Genomic DNA, 14,816 nt, shown 5'->3' on the forward strand with positions numbered 1-14,816 from the left:
GTTAAATGAAGCGACCATCCACACAATTAGGTTGCCATCCAGAGTTTAGGTTGCCATCCACGTGTGGATGGTTGCCTTATGGTGATTTAGGCAACCAAACCTGTGGAAACATGGGTACACACACACACACACACACACACACACACACACACACACACACACACACACACACATACACACGCAAACACACACGCAAACACACACTTCCAGAACATAAGTTAAACCTTTAAGTTCCGATGAACCGCCTACATTGTAAAACTAAACAAAAGTTTACCAATACTGCTGTATCTATAATACGGCCAATACATTCTTTAAAGGCAATGTTCATGTCAATGTCTAAAATTAAAAGTTCTAAAAACTAACCTCTCTTATTTTGTATCCACGTTTTTATAATACGAGTCTTACATTCTTCAAAGGCAACAGTTAATTCACCAGGGACAATTAAAGTTCATGAAGAAAAGTGTTTCCTACAAAAGTTCGTCCAGACGTAAAGTTCTTAGTTTTAATCTGGCTTCCTGGAATTAAAGACGTTATGGTCGCTGATCACGCAAGTTGCAAGGCAATGACTAATGGAGACAGCTTTTGAAATTCACGTTAATGTCGTGACGGAGTTGGAGATTAATTTATGAAATATTTATTTTTCTGTGAAATGAACAGAAACTGGATTCTCATTTTGAAATTGCTGTTCACAGGACAGGAAAAAATGATCACTGTACACGCACGTTTATGAAACATAATTACTATTGATTTATGAATCAGACACTTGTTTGAGCTTTCTGAAAATAATCCTCACTGTTTCCCTTTGCAAATAACCGACACCAGCTTCTCATTTCAAAATTATATTCAAAGACAAAAACTTATCTGTACACGAAATTGTCAAAGATATCAAAACGCAATACAATCTAATTATTGATATTGAAATAAACCACGCATAGCAGGACATAATAATTGTTGTACTGAGCATAACCATCATTCTTTCCCTATCTAAGAACACATATAACATTCTCATTTCCAAAACCCCTTAGCAAAAACGATAACAACAAGAAATTCCTTCGAGGTAGGAAAAACACCCCCGTTGGTCAAAGGGAAATAACCATTCTCACTGCACCCATTCTCACTGCCACCAACTGAGAAGGTTCTTTCCCTTTGACCATGAATATGTTTCTCTATAAGTCCTTGTAGAATCTTAATCCACCAATAACTCCCTAACCGTGTGTTTGACTGGTCCCAATTTTTGTAAGGACCGTCTCAGGAATGTATAGAACCTGTTCACCAAGTTTGGTGACGATCGGTCCGTTCATTCTTGAGATCTATATGCGAACACAAACACACAAACACACAAACACATCGACCGAAACCTATACACACCCCTATACCGGGGGTGTAAAAATTGTGAACTGAAGACGCAATGGTACTGGGTGTCAGCTAGCATTTCTACTTCCATTAAAGCCTTGAGTTTGACATCTTGTCGCTAAGCGAGAAATAATCGGCAATAAAACCCGTTAAAGGGCAGCTGTCGGGTTGCCTGGTCTCAAATATGCGCGGAGTCGCGTGCAAAAACGCGTTTAAGAGTTTTCCGAGTTGATTCAACTAAAGACTGTTGATTTGGTCCAGAAGAAGACACTTTCATCATTAATTTGAAACCATTAAAATGCGTGAAACTTTCTGCTAGTTCTCACAATCCGCATAAAAACGAAGTAGTTGGCAGGCCGAAACGACTCAAAATCCGCGACCGACAACTCTGTCAGCACAAGAAAGACGCCGCAGCGTTAGCCTTGCTGTGACGTCACTCGAGGAAGCCGATAAGGCCGCTGTGAAGTTTACAGTACAATGTAGACTACAGCTGGACATCTGTAATGCTGTACGCGTGATTGATTCTTGCACAAAGTAAAGTATTAGGATGGTAATATCTTCTCAAGACCCACGTTCACATTTTCTCTTCTTTGATCTGACCGACTGCAACCTTTACAAGTCATTTCTAAAGTGGTTCACATGCTGTTGCTACTCCTCCAGTCCACCCGGTTAAACCATAAAGTTGCTCAACCACAGACCCTCGTGTCCCTTGTCAGCAGACACTGTACACTTATGAAGAAGGTCCGCTTGAGGTGTCACACCAATTACCGTGTACGTGTGAGGTACTGAATTCAAGACAAAAGCCAACTCTGTCGGTGGGAAAATCTAGGAAAGAGATGATGATAATACATCTTCAGTTACTCACTCAAGTAGATAGACGAGATAAGATAAAGGGAAGAGAGACGGAGACAAAGATGAAACAGTGGATCTAGTGTGGAAAATGGGGGAGGGGGGTTCGGCCAGAAAAAATCAAAGATGAATTTGTCAAACTGTGTTTGTGATGGTTATCGTGTGTGTGTATGTGTGTGTGTGTGTGTGTGTGTGTGTGTGTGTGTGTGTGTGTGTGTGTGTGTGTGTGTGTGTGTGTGTGTGTGTGTGTGTGTGTAATAACACGTGTGTGTGTGTGTGTGTGTGTGTGTGTGTGTCTGTGTGTGTCTGTGTGTGAGTGTGTTTGTGTGTGTGTGTTTGTGTTCCTCGACGCGTGACAATATCTGCCAATACGTTGAACAAAAACAGGGTTCAAGTGGAACAAAAGCAGGAGGGGGACAGAAGACATGTTATGAACTCCGTTTTTTACTGCGAAATTTTGGCCTGGGAGAAGTCACCCCATCCTAAGTTTCTCTTCACCTACCCGTGAAGTATGCTTGAGGGCTTGACTAGACAACCCGATTGCGCCCATTACACGGCATAAAGAGAGCACCGTTCAACCCGGCCGATTCCGCGGCTGACGTCACGCGTCCAAGGGAAGTAATTTTCGAGCGGGCTGCATTGACTCGGCCAAGAATGCAAACTTTCTTCGATTAAAGACATTGTAGCATGTCTAAAGTCTTCGGACTTGTGTTATCAAGCTGTCAAAATCACCAAGTAACTTTTAAGTATAGTTTCAGTTACATGATAACTCATTCCAAGGAACAGATTTTGAGAGCCACAACCCGACAGCTGCCCTTTAACAAATAAAACCAATTGTTAACTGAAAACGCAATGGTACTGGATGTCAGCTAGAATGTCTATTTCCATTAAAGCAGTTGGACATCTTGTCGCCTAGCGATAAATAATCATAGTTCACTGAACATAATATTTGCAATTTCTTTCCAAAGAACAGACCTACGATTCTTTCTTTCTTTATTTGGTGTTTAACGTCGTTTTCAACCATTCAAGGTTATATCGCGACGTAGAAAGGGGGGAGATGGGATAGGGGAAAGGGGGGGGGGAGATGGGATAGAGCCACTTGTTAATTGTTTCTTGTTCACAAAAGCACTAATCAAAAAATTGCTCCAGGGCCTTGCAACGTAGTACAATATATGACCTTACTGGGAGAATGCAAGTTTCCAGTACAAAGGACTTAACATTTCTTACATACTGCTTGACTAAAATCTTTACAAACATTGACTATATTCTATACAAGAAACACTTAACAAGGGTAAAAGGAGAAACAGAACCGTTAGTCGCCTCTTACGACATGCTGGGTAGCATCGGGTCAATTCTTTCTCGTCCCAACCAATATGGGACTCCCCCTAAACCGCGGGGGGTAGACCTACGATTATCGGTTCCAAACCGCCTTGACGAAAAAGACCTAAATGGATTCTTTCTTTATTTGGTGTTTAACGTCGTTTTCAACCACGAAGGTTATATCGCGACGAGGGAAAGGGGGGAGATGGGATAGGGGAAAGGGGGAAGATGGGATAGAGCCACTTGTTAAGTGTTTCTTGTTCACAAAAGCACTAATCAAAAAATTGCTCCAGGGGCTTGCAACGTAGTACAATATATGACCTTACTGGGAGAATGCAAGTTTCCAGTACAAAGGACTAAACATTTCTTACATACTGCTTGACTAAAATCTTTACAAACATTGACTATATTCTATACAAGAACCACTTAACAAGGGTAAAAGGAGGAACAGAATCCGTTAGTCGCCTCTTACGACATGCGGGGTGCAGAGAAATAAGGATGTGGAAAAGAAGACTTTTGGTAAGTGAAATAAAGGTGATGGATCCAGTCAGGTAGAAAATAAGACAACAAGAAAAGAATTGGAAAACTGCAGGGAATAGTAGGGAGAGTTTTCTTGGAAGGAAATATAGGTGAAAGGACTGGTAAGGCAGAAATAAGATTAAAGAAGAGAAGTAAAGGGGTGGGGTAGCTTAGTGAGAACACTCCCGCCGCGTGAAGGCGACCCCATGGGAGCAAATGGATTCTGTACACGCAAGAGATAAAAGGATGTTTGGCTGCAATTGTCGTCCCTTCTGCATCTTTGATCGACTGTCAACACATGAAAACATCGCTTTCTTTTCCTTCTTTGAAAAACACCGCGGTTCAGATTTACATTGATTAGCCCACAAGAAAAGATGGGAAAAGTGATACGGTTGTTGGTGCTCATGGTTTGAGAGCATGATACATTGTGATGCATTCATTATTTTTTTATTTCAGCTTCTTCTTCTTCTTCTTGGCGTTCGCAGAGGTTACACGATCAGACCAGCACTGGTGATAAATGTTGTCGTTTTCTCCAACTCCTGTCGACTGCCGTATAGTTTGGTCTGCAAGGGAGTTGGTGACGGCCACACTTCTTTTCGTTCCTCATCTAGTAAGGGACATCGCTGCAAGATGTGTTCCGCTGTTTGGTCTTCTTGACCGCAGGCACAGGTTGGTGATGGCGCCAGCTTGAACTTTCGGTTCATGTGAGCATTGAGCCTGTTGTGGCCAGTACGCAGCCTGATGAGGTTGACTTGCTGCTCTCTGGACATTGTGTGGTAGTCATCTCTGTTTGTCCTTGGCCTCATCAATGCCTTGATGATTGTCTTCTGCTCACTAAAGCTGACAGTGTTTTCAGGTTGATCTTCCACGGCTCCTTCTTTCGCCAGCTCATCTGCCCTTTCATTTCCTGGTATCCCACAGTGTGCTGGTATCCACTGGAGGACAACTCTTCTGGTTTGTCTGACCATCTGTAATGCTTTGGCCAGCTGTGGGAGTTTGTCGTTCTCTAGGGCCTGAAGGACTGAAAGGGCGTCCGAGAGGAAGACAACTTGGTAGCAAGGGTCTGCGGAGTCCTGAACCAAGGAGGCGGCCTGCATGAGAGCTTCTGCTTCTGCTTTATAGTTTGTGCAGTGTTTGCCAGTGGCAACGCTGGATGTAGCTGTATGTCCCCCAGGGAACTGGATCAGAATGCCAGCACCTCCATTGAGCACGGCGTTAGTTGCTGATCCATCGGTGTATACATGGATCCACGCCTCTTTTGGGTACTGTTCGTCGATCAGGGCTAAGGTGAGTGCCTGTCGAGCTGTGTCATTCTGATCTTCTCCTGAGGTAACATGTGGAACACTGGTGCAGATCTGGATGCCTGGTTTCTCTGTTGCCTTGGGGGTTTCCTCTTCTTCTTGAGTCAGAGGTAGAGTGTTCTGTGGGAGGACTTCCCTGTACTGTCGAGAAAGTCTCTTGCTCTCGTGTACAAAACTGCTCCGTTTGAGCCGGTTCTTGGTGAGGTTGCTCAGTCTGTGCTTCATGGGGTGGTCGGGTAGGCACTTGAGCTTCTCGGCCTGTACCATAGTCTTGGCTTCTCTTCTCTGACAGAGGGGTTGGATGGTGGTAAGCTTCTCCATTTCCTTGATGGGCGTGGATTTCATTGCACCAGTGATGAGTCGGAGGGCCTGGTTTTGCACACGGTCGAGGGTCTGCAGGTTTGTCTTGGCTGAGGTTGACCACGCTGTGGAGCCGTACTCGAGGTGGGGTCTGATTGTTCCCTGGTATACTGTCTTCAGTATCTTCTCGTTCGCTCCCCAGGTGGTACCTGCCAGCTTCCTGAGTATGGCTAGCTTGCGCCGGGCCTTCGTCTCTGCCTGTGCAATGTGTGGTTTCCAGGTCTGCCGTCTATCAAAGGTGACACCAAGGTACGTTGCTTCTTCATCCTCTCTCAGAGGAGTTCCACCAAGCCTAATGGTTCCGGCTTTCTGCTTTGGCGACAGTGTGAATAGGGTGGTGGAGGATTTCTCCTTGTTGATGGAGACGCACCAATCTTCTGCCCATGCGTTCAGCCTATCTGCCGCTTGCTGCATTCTGTAGGTGGCAGTACTTGCGTGCTCCTCCTTGCACCAGATCACAAGGTCGTCTGCGTAGAGAGCAGCTTTGATCCCCTTGGGCATCTCAGACACCAGATCGTCGATGAAGAGAAGGAAGAGTGTGGGGGAGAGGACTCCGCCCTGAGGGACGCCATGACGAAGGAGGAACTTCTTGCTTTTGGTCTGGTCGACGTTAACTCTTGCCCTGCGGTTATAGAGGTAGGAGCGAATCCACTGGTACATGTTGCTGGACACGCCTTTCCTCAGCAGTTTTACAAGGAGTCCATCTTTCCAGACCTTGTCAAAGGCCTTCTGAAGATCTATCCAGGTGACGAAGACCAGCTTCTGTTCCTGAAAGGCATCTTCAACTTCTTGCGCCAGGTAAGTGACCTGATCTTCAGTGCTGCGGAACTGTCGGAATCCAGCTTGTTCAGGGGCGAGGAGGTTCCTGGATTCCAGGTACCACCTGAGGCGCTCGTTCACAATTCTCTCCAGGGTCTTCACAACACAGCTGGTGAGGCTGATTGGGCGATAGCTGGTGGCCTTCTTTGGATCCTTCCCTTTTTTTAAGATGGGGATCATGATCGCTTCTCGCCAGAGTTGTGGTAGCGATCCTTCTTGCCAGCTGCTGTTGAAGACCTCGAGTAGCTTGTTCTCTGCTGCACTACCAAGGTGGGTTAGCATCTCGTTGGTGATGCCGTCTGGGCCAGGGGACTTCTTCGCCTTTAACTTTTTCAGAGCTGAGTGCAGCTCGTGGAGTGTGAGTGGTTGACTCATGGCGTCCACTGTCGACTGTCTGGCAGGTCTCTCTCTTTTCTCTCTTCTTGCTTCTCTCTGTTTCTCGGGGCTAACATGGAGGTTGCTCTCAGCTGCATAGCTTTCAGCAAATTGGTTGGCAGCATGCTTTCCAGTTAGCACCTTCCCGTTCTCTTCTAATGTGATCTTTCCTCTGCTGGTGTTCTCATCATTCAACTGCTTTGTAAGCCTCCAGAGCTTTCTGCCATCCTTCTCAAGGTTCAGAGAGCTTGTTTTCTCTTGCCAGCTTCTCCGTCTTGCCTGTAGCTTCTTCTTGAGAAATTTGGCTTTGGCTTCCTGGAGGCGGATGTTGTTGTTTTGTGACGGGTTGACTTCTGCTTCCCTTCTGGCGTCTGCCAGATCATCATCCAGTTCCTGCAATTCATTGCTCCAGTAGGGCTTATAGTCTCTCCTGGCACCCCTGGGAATGGACTCACGCGCTGCTCTGAGGATGCTCATGTTGAAGTCCTTCGCCACCATGTTGATGTCTCGACCCTCGACTCTGATGTCTTTGGTGAGTTCGCTGGTGCGGTGTCTAAAGAGGAACCAGTTCGCTCTTTTGTAGTTCCACCGTGGGAAGGAAGCTTCAGTGCAGGACTCCATGCCCAGGGTCAAAAAGACTGGCCGATGGTCACTTCCACCTAGCTGTTCTCCGACCTCTCTGCTGGTTAGCTGGTGCATGTCTTCCGTGCAGAAGGCTAGGTCAGGAGTTGATGTAGTGTGCCATCTTCTGGAGTAGAATGTAGGGCAGTCAAAGGGACTGTTCAAAAGGATGAGACCTTTGTCGTCCTGCCAGTTCTCCACCTCTTCTCCTCTCCGATCCAAGTGGTCATATCCCCAACTCTGTGAATGACTGTTGAAGTCACCCACCACGATGAAGTTGGAGGCCTTTGCGGGGATCGTGTCAAGGGCGAGGTGTCTATCGTTGGGGCAGTAGAAGTTGACAAGATGGAATTCTGCTGTCTTCGTCTGGATTCGAATCACCTGATATTCGGAGTCCTCCATGTGCGTTTCTATCAAACAGGCATTGATGTTGTTCCTTATGAGGGTCAGGATTCCTCCTTTGCTTCGGTCTGTTCTGTCGGTCCTAAGGCACTGGTAGCCTCTCACTTTGAAGGACTTTTGGGGTGTCAGGTGCGTCTCCTGAATACAGCAGATGTTGATGTTCTTCTCATGCAGGATATGCTCCAACTCTGTCTTCTTGTTCAGGATACTTTCTGCGTTCCAGTGCATGACCTGAAAAGGTCGCTGCTGACTGGGTTTCTTCCTGGTTGTGGTGGTGCCAGTCACTCTCCTCCCGCGTCCCCTGGCGTGACAAGACGGACGGGAGGGACCTCCAGTAGTTGGGGCTGGGTCCCTTTGAGGCATGGGACCCGACGCTGCTCCACCCTGGGGGGTCCTCAATGGGCGAGCGCCATTTCCATCTGTGCTGGTTGATTGTGTCATCATTTGCGTAAGCGCGTGTACCCGTGGTTTGTTAGAATGCGCCGTGCGGCCCGGGTCCTCCGTCTTCAGCATTCGGGGTTTTCTGTCGGGGTTACCTCACCCTTAGCTCATGGCCCGTACGTCCTACCCTGAGAGCACAGGGGGAAGGATTTGCCGGGATCCCACCCGGAGCTAGGGTTTTAATGCGCCGTTAATCGCATTAGATGAGTCCCGTCAATGGACGATGGAGCATTTCAAAGGGGGTAGCAGTGCCGCCTGCTACCCCACTCCGCCCTGGTAGGAAACACCGCCAGTTTGGTCCGCGGCCGCAAGCGGCTGATCTCCATATCTGAAGACCGTTCCCCTATCCGCCACCCGGGGACGCGCTGGGTTGGGGGTGGTCGCCCCACTGAAAATCTCACACTGGGTTAAGAAAGATCAGCCTGTCCCAGTTTTATTTCAGCAAAAAGGCAACATAAGAAAGCCCGTCAAATATAGACAATGACCTTCAGTGAGAAAATAAGAAGCATTGACATGAAGAAACAAATCCGTTAAAATGAACACCCGATTTTTCTTTTTGTGTGTGTAAAGGTATGTTAGGTGTCTTGGCGATGCTTGAGACATTTATTTGAAAGTGTTCATTCTACTTTCTTTGTCCCCAGTTTCCTAGTAAACTCGACGCACAATTCTACATGGAACGGTAGAGCTTCTGATATTTCTGTTCAAATCTTTAACAAGCAGGCATGTCAAAGCCAAGTGATATATATGAAATAAAACACCAACAAGTAAAGCCAACTGGAAGCGATGTCGTTTCTCTCATCGTGGTATAGCGGTCGATTGCTTTGATCTGTGTGCAAAGGAAGGGTAAGAGAAGCTAATTGGCAGTGGTCATCCTTTTGAAATGAAAAATGCTTCTGACTCAGTCGGCCTATGTATGTCTGCTTCTGTCCCTGTCTGACTGTCTCTGTCTGTTTGTCTTTCTATCTCTCTCTCTCTCTCTCTCTCTCTCTCTCTCTCTCTCTCTCTCTCTCTCTCTCTCACTCATGCTCTCTTTCACGCACGCACACACACACACACACACACACACACACACACACACACACACACACACACACACACATACTCTCACTCACACACACACACATACACTCACACACACATACACTCACACACACACACACACAAAACTCAGACACATTCACCAGCACACACACACACACACACACACACACACACACACACACCTACCCCCCGCACGCACTCACACATACACAGAAAGCGGTGACCATGACTTGCAATTTTCTCTTACACGGGCCTTTTTGGTTGAAATCTTTAGACTAGAGGCCGGTGCGCAAAGACTGGCAGCGTCGAAATTGTTCAAGACACTTCACGGGAAATGGGCGCCTGACTGCACTGTGGCTCTCACCTACTGGCCCAAGGCAGACAGCTACTTTGCCTACAAGGAGACAATACAAAAAGGTTAGTTGATTCCCGTAAATCTCTCCCTTCGTTAGCTAAACTGCGTATCTTTGTAAGCTGACAAAATATTGATGGAGAAAATATCAAAACTGGTTTCCGTTTTTGTTGTTGTGTGATGCTGTTCTTCGCTCACGTTATGATTTCAATTCACAGAATGTTCTTCCTCTTGTACAGTTATCTTCGGGTTGGACTTCTAGTAGTTCAGCGACAGGGCTTCCCACAGACGCTCTGCCTAGACGGTCCCGGGACCCCCAATTATGAGAGTCCCAAAACCAGGAAGACCTTTGGCCGTTCTGTGAGACATTCACAAACGCTTGATTAATTGTGTGATATTGGTTAGATTCACTTTGTAAATTTGCTTCACTTAAGGACAGAACCGGCAGAAATCTTCATTCGTCTTCGAAATCCAGCCAAGTGAACGTTCTTTTCCATTGTGTATGGAAACACGATTTGCTAGATAACGCACCACAAGTATGGTAATTATTTGAAACAAAGTTAGCGGATGCGCTTCATGAAAAACGCCCTCTATTACGCAGCCGCCTAGTAACAAGCATCACGTACATACAACAAGGGAAGTAGCTCAGTGGAAGTAACCCAAGCCAACCGCCACAAAGAGTGATCTGTCTTGGATATTAATTACGCTTTTTAAACACTTGTTTTTCTTCAAAGCATAGGCAGTCTTCCTGCGCGTTAGAATTATTTGTAACGCAGAATGGTATCTTGAATGCCCTTTTTCTTAGGTATTAATAACATTTTGTTTTATTATTATAGGGGAACGATTTCCTTATCCAAACTCTTTTGCCTCAAAGTCCCGAATCGGGGCCCGGTAGCTCAGTTGGTAGAGCACTGGACTTGTGATCGGTCGCAGGTTCGAATCCGGCCCGGGACGGATACGGGTCAACTTTATGTGCAGACTCAGCGACGGTATCTATGTTCCACCCCCGTGTCACCACTGTGGCACGTAAAAGACCGCAGACAATCTGCCCTAAGGTGGCTGAATACACTTAAACACGCAGACACCTGGGTAGCTCGACTCTGTTGCCTTGATTTGAACTGGGAGGAAGCGACCCGAATTTCCCATCGATGGGACAATAAAGTAATGAAAACGAAAATGAAAATCAATTCATCGTCATAATTTGGCAGTCCTTGCGGGGGACCCAAACATCTTGCAAACAAACTTCAAGAGAATCTAACAATTCATAAGGGACTGGAACGTTTTCCAGAAACATCATCATTTTATTTCGACCGGCACGGTTGGCCTAGTGGTAAGGCGTCCGCCCCGTGATCGGGAGGTCGTGGGTTCGAACCCCGGCCGGGTCATACCTAAGACTTTAAAATTGGCAATATAGTGGCTGCTCCGCCTGGCGTCTGGCATTATGGGGTTAGTGCTAGGACTTGGTTGGTCCGGTGTCAGAATAATGTGACTGGGTGAGACATGAAGCCTGCGCTGCGACTTCTGTCTTGTGTGTGGCGCACGTTATATGTCAAAGCAGCACCGCCCTGATATGGCCCTTCGTGGTCGGCTGGGCGTTAAGCAAACAAACAAACAAACAAACAAATCATTTTAATTTTTTTGTAACGTTCCAGTACATTGCCATTCTTGTGTTTAGAGTCTTGATTTTGGAATTTTAGAGGATTTTGGGATTTCTAGGAATTCTTATTGTGATGTAGCAAATGCGCACAACTTTCACTGCTGTTCGGGGCCAAATAAAGAGGAACGATATGAATACACGGACATGGTTCATTGAGAAAATGTTACAGTCTGCAAAGATGGCCTAAACAAAGTACATATTTGAAATTATAATAACTGAACGTTCAAATACTGATTGTAAGTTACTAATGCTCTGTTTGTTGTGAGATTATCCCAAATCCAGAACCGCGTAGCTTTTGGGGTGAAATGAGGGGGGAGATTTGGTGTTGAAAAACACATACCATAAACGGATCTACAATTGACATGCATTAGTGACCACTCTTTATTGTTTGTTTGTTCGTGAAACTCCCACGGCTTTTACGTGTATGACCGTTTTTACCCCGCCATTTAGGCAGCCATACGCCGCTTTCGGAGGAAGCATGCTGAGTGTTTTCGTGTTTCTATAACCCACCGAACTCTGACATGGATTACAGGATCTTTTTCGTGCGCACTTGGTCTTGTGCTTGCGTGTACACACGGGGGTGTTCGGACACCGAGGAGAGCCTGCACACAAAGTTGACTCTGAGAAATAAATCTCTCGCCGAACGTGGGGAGGAACTCACGCTGACAGCGGCCAACTGGATACAAATCCAGCGCGCTACCGACTGAGCTACATCCCCGCCACTCTTTATTGTGACACACGGGAGAATAAAACTAAACCTGTTATCATTTATTATATATAACCATGCACTGTCTATCTGATGATGTTTGTTAATTACTTTCGAGCAGTATATCCTTTTACATTTTTTGACCGTTCCTTTTCTTCTACGACGTAGGAGACTATCCAAGGTACGTGGAAGAGTACAGGGCCTTGTTTGACAGCTATGCGGTGCTGGCCTTCTCAGAGGATGTGACGTCACTGAGTTCACAACCGACGTTGGATGACGACACACAGGAATCTGAAGAGAGTGACGACAAGGAAAACAACTTTGGTGATGACGATGAAAGGGCCGAAAACTTACTCGTCACGAACGAGGAGCATTGTTCTCAGTAGATCAGGCCGGGTGGGATTGATTTAAAAAAAAAAGGAAGAAGATGTTGTTGTATTATGATCTCATAATGACAATCAAGCTTCTCAGAAGGTTATTGAGACATGAAAATACCCAGCATGCTTACGCCTCGCACACCCCCCCCCCCCCCCGCCCAAAACAACAACAACAACAGCAACACGAACACCACCACCATCACCACCACCTACAACAATAACAACAACAACCACAACCGCAACACAACAACGACACCGGAGTTGATCTTTCTTAGTGGTAAGAACAAAGGCCGCACACGTACACACAAAAAACACCTAAAAAAAACCAAGTACACATGGGAGTTGCAGTCCCATAGCTACGTAAGAAGAAGACGGATAAAAGAGAAGTAGGAGGGAGAAGAAGAAGAAGAAGAAAAAGAAAAAGACAAGCATTTCTCAGCACACCAGAGTGGGATTTATGTTTGTCCTTTTCTCGTTTAAGGAGCAGGTTCAAACGACTCATTTTGATTATAGGATCAAAACACCCTCACGGAATTAAAGTCTTTTCTTGTGTTTGTTTGTTTGTTTGTTTTGTTTTAGTTTTTTTTTAAACTGTATTTTCTGTTTTTCGAGAGAAGGTTTAGAGGCTTTATGTGGGCGTCGATCCATACGTATATACTGGACAGTCGTTTAGCTCACTGCATAAAGACTTACGGCTGAACCCTATGTGTTTCTAATGGGATTTTGTTGGATAAAGCGATCATAATTTAATATCATACGTATGATCATGTTCTCAATTGTTTACAGGAAAAGACTTGCTCAACTCTTGGGCCGACATTTGCCGATTTTTCTGGCCCAAAATTGTATGTTCTTGTTACATCTTCTTCAGATCAGCATGTGTGTGTTTTTCGCGTACCTTTCTGTATATTGCTGATAATGTGTGCTTTATTCTTGAAATCTGCTTTTCGGTCACTGTTCGTAGAAAAAGTTTAGAGTGAGAGCTGTACATTGATTCTGTGATATTGTTCTTGCGATGAAAATAATTATAACATTCATGAATAATTTTAGTTTTAATAATTATCATTTAGGGTAGGCCTATGTGTTTTTAATTGCTGTAACCGAATGCTGTGATATTTTTCTTAAGCTGATAAAATAAAATGCGCTCACACTTATTCATTATACTTTGTAATGTTTATTTTCAATCATTATCACTATATTGTGGTTTTTTTTGCGGATTTTAAATTTGTTTTGATTTATCCGTGCCAACTATTCAAATAGTCAAAAAGGGATTATTAAAGAGTTTGTGACTTCACTTGACTTGCCCGGTTTTACTTCGTCATTTTTGGTCGTTGCCTAAAATATAGCCATTTATTTGACAATACTGCAAGCTAACACACACACACACACACACACACACACGCACGCACGCACGCACGCACGCACGCACGCACGCACGCACGCACACTCCCACACACATACACACACACGCACACACACACGCACGCACACACGCACCCGCACACACACGCACACACACACACACGCACACACAGACATACACACACCAGGGCCGGAATAGGTAAGTACCAGGAGGGGGGGGGGGGGTTACAGATGGGGGTCCAGGGGGCGAAGCCCCCTTGGTGGGGATTGCAAGAGGGCGAAGCCCCCTTGAAGCTGAACGTTTTTTGATGTTTCTGGAGGGAAAGGAAGCCTCTCCTTGAACGAAAAAGGTAAATTCGACAGCAAGCTGAAAAGGCAATGAAGAAGAATTGATCCAGATGCAACCCCCCCTCCCTCCCCCCCCCCTAAAAAAAAATGCGTTGGGGAGGTACATGCTTAAGCCAGGGGGGGGGGGGGGTTGCGCAAACCCTGTAACCCCCCCCCCCTAGTCCGGCCCTGCTCACACACACACACACACACACACACACACACACACACACACACACACACACACACACACACACACACACTCGAAACTTGGTAACGACAGAAACCCTTGGCATTCTCTACAGATATTGTGTCCCTTGATTCGAATTACAACCCTTAGTGAGTGAAAACAGTTAATAACAAGAAAATTTGCTGATTCAAATCAGCAGGTTCCCAGACGTTCCTTCATGTAATTTTTAGGTGAATGGTCAAAGTGGTTTCTTCAAAAAACAGTCATGGCAGGGTGTTTGTGTGTGACACTTGTCCGAGTGCTAGCGTGAAATAGTGAAATGGTTAAATAACGCAAGTTATTTGAAGGAAAAAATCTTGTTTTGTTCCCGATCAATATTATGCAAGCGAGGGTTTTGTTTATGGTAAATATGTTCTGAAATGGACTACATGTATATATATATATATA

The 14,816-nt window shown here is 45.6% G+C and overlaps 1 protein-coding gene across 1 annotated transcript in view; it reads left to right on the plus strand.

Annotated features, from left to right (window-relative positions):
• The window catches only part of LOC138970779 (arrestin domain-containing protein 1-like), a 41,920-nt gene extending 28,131 nt beyond the window's left edge, over positions 1 to 13,789 (plus strand). The window contains exons 12-13 of the mRNA XM_070343309.1: positions 9,676 to 9,818; positions 12,285 to 13,789. Of these exons, the coding sequence (XP_070199410.1) occupies positions 9,676 to 9,818; positions 12,285 to 12,502 (361 nt within the window). The 3' untranslated portion in view covers positions 12,503 to 13,789. The remainder of the gene's footprint in view (positions 1 to 9,675; positions 9,819 to 12,284) is intronic.
• Positions 13,790 to 14,816: the final 1,027 nt, after the last annotated feature.

This window comes from Littorina saxatilis, linkage group LG1 (assembly GCF_037325665.1).
Source record: "Littorina saxatilis isolate snail1 linkage group LG1, US_GU_Lsax_2.0, whole genome shotgun sequence".
Classification (NCBI taxonomy): Eukaryota; Metazoa; Mollusca; class Gastropoda; order Littorinimorpha; family Littorinidae; genus Littorina; species Littorina saxatilis.